The sequence below is a fragment of the Bombus flavifrons genome, unplaced genomic scaffold (assembly GCF_040668555.2).
Source record: "Bombus flavifrons isolate JBK064 unplaced genomic scaffold, iyBomFlav1_principal scaffold0021, whole genome shotgun sequence".
NCBI classification, from domain to species: domain Eukaryota; kingdom Metazoa; phylum Arthropoda; class Insecta; order Hymenoptera; family Apidae; genus Bombus; species Bombus flavifrons.
This window is the reverse complement of record NW_027184766.1, coordinates 82,635-86,913: the sequence shown is the minus strand read 5'-3', so window position 1 is coordinate 86,913 and position 4,279 is coordinate 82,635. Positions and strand designations below refer to the sequence as shown.

Sequence of the window (4,279 nt, the reverse complement as noted above, 5' to 3'; positions counted from 1 at the left end):
GCATTGCATTCCGCGCGTTAGTGGAATGAATTGAGCTCTTAAACGCAGAATATGACAAACGCGAAGGAAATGACACTTAGTTTTCGTCAAAATCGACGAAATCATTGCGATTTGCGAGCTGTTGGGCTAGTGTCGACGGAGAAGCGAGAGTGCATTACATTCGGCGCGTAAAATGGAAGAAAAGGCGCTCATAAAAGTCGAAATATCTCAAACGGGATGGAAACAACGCATAGTTCTCTTCAAAATAGACGAAATCATCTCTACTTGCGAGATGTTGGGCTTGTGACGAAAGTGAAACGAGAGTGCATTAAATTCAGCGCTCACAATGTAGTGAAAAGAGCTCTTAAACGTCGAAATATGACAAACGCGAAGGAAATGACACTTAATTTTCGTCAAAATCGACGAAATCATCGAGATTTGCTAGCTGTTGGGCTTCTTTCTACGCTGAAACGGTCGGGCATTTCATTAGCAGCGTAAAATGGAGTGAGAGGACTGCTCATTCGTTGAAAAATCTCAAACGGGAGGGAAATGATGGTTAATTTTCGACAATATCAACGAGATCATTGCGATTTGCGAGCTGTTGGGCTTGTGTCGACAGTGAAACTGGGGTGCATTGCATTCCGCGCGTTAGTGGAATGGATTGAGCTCTTAAACGTCGAAATATGACAAACGCGAAGGAAATGACACTTAGTTTTCGTCAAAATCGACGAAATCATCGCGATTTGCGAACTGTTGGGCTTGTTTCGACGGTGAAAGTGTCGTGCATTTCATTCGGCGCGTGAAATGGAGCGTAGTGGGCGGATAAACGTCGAAATATCACAAACGGGGAAGAAATAACGCTTCGATTTCTTCAAAATCGACGAAATCATTGCTACTTGCGAGCTGTTGGGCTTGTTATAACGGCGACACTGGAGTGCATTGCATTCGGCGCGTAAAATGGAATGAAAAGAGCGCTGAAACATCGAAATGTCTCAAACGGCAAGGAAACAATGCTTAGTTTTCGTCGGAATAAACGAAATAACGCGATTTGCGAGCTGTTGGGCTTGTGTCGATGGTGAAACGGGCGGGCTTTACATTTGGTGCGTTAAATGGAGTGAAAAGAGCGCATAAACGTTGAAATATCTCAAACGCGAAGAAAATGACGGGTAGTTTTCTTCAAAATCGACGAATTCATCGTGATTTGCTAGCTGTTGGACTTGTGTCGACGGTGAAACCTGCATGCATTAAATTCGGCGCGTGAAGTGGAGTGAAAAGAGTTCTTAAACGTCGAAATATCTCAAACGGAAAAGAAATGACGGTGAGTTTCCGTCATAATCGATGAAATAATCGCGATTTGCGAACAGTTAGGCTTGTTTTGACGGTAAAAGTGTCTTGCATTTCATTCGGAGCGTAAAATGGAGCGAGAGTAAATATCATCTCGGCTGTGTAAAACAATGGCTAATTCACGCGAAGAGTTGTTAAGCGCCAAAAATTCTAACCCTAACCCGACATCAGAAGTAGGATCAGTACCGCTTAAAGTGATATAAGTGCAGATGGCCCTTATGCACGAGTTAATTCAGACGATAGCGCTAAAACCGAGGGAGCAGGAACCGAGTGTAAAACCCGAAAAATTTTCGCTACCGCGTTTTAACCCCGAAATCGCGGGTGCCGACCCAGCTGCGTGGTGCGCGACTGTTAGTGTAATTATGGAAAAAAGACCTCTACAAGACGACGAGATATATCTCACTATAAGTCGTGCTCTAGAGGGTACAGCAGCACAGTGGCTTATCCATGTTCCGGTCAGTGGTTTTACTTGGATAAAATTTACGGGACATTTTCTTGCGCGTTATGGTGGCACGGAGACGGCAACCTCAGCGCTAATGAGGATGTTCAATGAACCACCACTGAAGGGCGAAACCACGGCGGCTTTTGGTAATCGTCTTCACTCCACTGTCTTTTGTCCACTGTCTGCATTAATGGTCTCACATTGGAGATAATTTTTCATGTCCTTGCTGATGATTACTTAAAATACGATATCATGATTGGTCGCGAGAATTTAAGCCAACGATTCGACGTAAATATCACGCAGAATAACCTCGTTATTTGTAAAACAAAGATAATTAACACCTGTGGTAAAGTTGCGGAAGATGCGGTCAACATTAACGACGTTGACACTGATGTGATCGGTAACAATAAAGATCGATTAATCTCTGTTCTCGAAAAATTTAAAGAATCATTCTTTACGGGTTTCCCGCGTAATCGCGTAAGTAGGGGCCAGTTAGAAATACGGCTGATTGATCCCAACGTCGTCGCGCAAAGAAGCCCTTACAGGCTTAGCGAGGAAGAGCGAAGAATAGTACGTGAGAGAATAGCCGAATTAATTAATTTAATTAATTAATGCACCAGCCGTTTTCCAGAGAGCCATTTTCAAAGCCTTAGGCGACCTCGTGAACACCTGATATTCGTAATTTTGTCTCTAATACGTTTTTGTTTGATCGATTGTACACGTATAATATTTCTTAAGTCATTTACAATTAGTAGATATTTCAATGTCTTTTTCTTTTAAATAGGTTTGATGGCGCAATAAATTACAATTAAAATGGATAAAACGATTCCTACAATCAACTTCCGATATTTCATGGAACATGATGCAGAATCTACAGAAGATGAAGAATTACTGCCTGTTCCTTCAACATTGTCAGATGATTCAAATCCGTCGGTTCATTCAATATCGGCGGTTGAGTTAGCCGTACCTTCAACATCCATGGTACTTCCTGAAATTATGGTTGATATACCATCCCCTGTACCTTCAGCAAGGGTGATTGATTTAACATCACCGATACCGTCGATGTCGACAATGCCACCGATATTCTCGATAGAAATGCCGCCGGTTCCATCCACATCGCGTGACGTTCAAGAATATTATGATGATTTTCGTTTTGAAGCAGCAAGGCGTTCAAGTTTTCGAAATTGGCCTGTATCTTTCATTGACCCTGTCAGTCTTGCAGCTGCAGAATTCTATTATACTAGAAACTTTGATGTCGTTAGATGCTTTGAATGTCAATTGGTGGCAAGTCAGTGGTCAGTGGTTGATATTCCCATGCAAATTCATGAGATGCGTTCTCCAGAGTGCAGATTTATCCGCAATGAACATTGTAATAATGTACCAATCGGAGCAGATCCTGCTAAAGTTCGACGGACAAAACGAAAAAATAGAAATATATCTTGTCCTTATGGTTTACAATATCAGAAGGCATTTGATTTTAATGACCATCGATTTTTAAGATATTCAAGAAACCCGACGGCATATGAACTTAGCCGTTTGGGACTAAAAAGAGTTAAGAAGCTACGAATTCAGATTAAATTCGTTCACAACATGGCCTACATATATGACACAGACAATTGAAGAATTAGCCCATGCAGGCTTCTACTAGACCGGAATAAATGATTGCACTACATGTTACCATTGTGGAATTGGTATAGGAAGTTGGAGAGCAGAAGATGATCCATGGGAACAGCACGCAATTTCGTCTCCCAGCTGTTGTTATTTATTAACAGTACGAGGCTGGGAATATGTTAATAAAGTAACAGGCCAGGAGTTATATGAAACTGCTGAAGGTGCAAGTATAAAAACTTATACCCTGAACAATATATATAACATGGTGTATAATGAATAATTGCAATACATACTTATGTACAGTATATTTATTTCAGGCAGCAATACAAATTGCAAATGGGAATCCTGAGAGATCCACTAGTGAAAATGATACTAATGAAATGACTCTCGTTGGGAAAATTGGTAAGTGATAAAAATGAAAACACATATTCGTTAATTTGTATGAAATCCGTATACATATAATAAATTCCATTATATATTACATTTAAATACACTGATTACTATTTTAGCTGCTCTGGAGCAAGAAAATCGACAACCAGTCGCCGAACGTAACCGCGGTCACGGGTTTGTATAACAAAGGTATTGCATAATTCTATAGCTGTCCTTAAAAGAAATATTTGTGACGGCACGCGACAGTAAACATTCCAACGGTTTCTGTCCCGTGGCTCGCCACACGCAGACCCTATTCTTCGAGTAAGATGATTGCCAGATGTCGATGCGTCTTCGCAGTACATGTTAGGCTAGCCTGAGGGCCTGATATAAATCTTAAGATTTAGTTGGCTAAAGTCGTTCAGACGGACAAACAGTCTTTGTTCCAGCTACGGGAAGTTAGGAGAGACCTATTTTTCAACGAACGGCGTCTCCCACTAGCAACTTTCCCTCGAGGGCGGCTAGCATCTTTTA

General features: G+C 41.4%; 1 protein-coding gene across 1 annotated transcript; it reads left to right on the top strand.

Annotated features, from left to right (window-relative positions):
• Positions 1-2,578: 2,578 nt before the first annotated feature.
• On the top strand, positions 2,579-3,786 carry LOC138189237 (E3 ubiquitin-protein ligase XIAP-like). Its single transcript, XM_069131367.1, has 4 exons — positions 2,579-2,721; positions 2,797-3,316; positions 3,414-3,603; positions 3,680-3,786. Exons 1-4 carry the CDS (start codon positions 2,579-2,581, stop codon positions 3,784-3,786), a joined length of 960 nt encoding a protein of 319 aa, XP_068987468.1.
• Positions 3,787-4,279: the final 493 nt, after the last annotated feature.

Excerpts from the sequence above, each read along its gene's own strand:
- LOC138189237 (XM_069131367.1), top strand. The coding sequence starts at position 2,579 with ATGGATAAAACGATTCCTACAATCAACTTCCGATATTTCATGGAACAT. Across the intron at positions 3,317-3,413 it reads GCCGTTTGGGACTAAAAAGA|ACCGGAATAAATGATTGCAC; the intron begins GTTAAGAAGCTA and ends GGCTTCTACTAG. Across the intron at positions 3,604-3,679 it reads TGAAACTGCTGAAGGTGCAA|TATATTTATTTCAGGCAGCA; the intron begins GTATAAAAACTT and ends ACTTATGTACAG.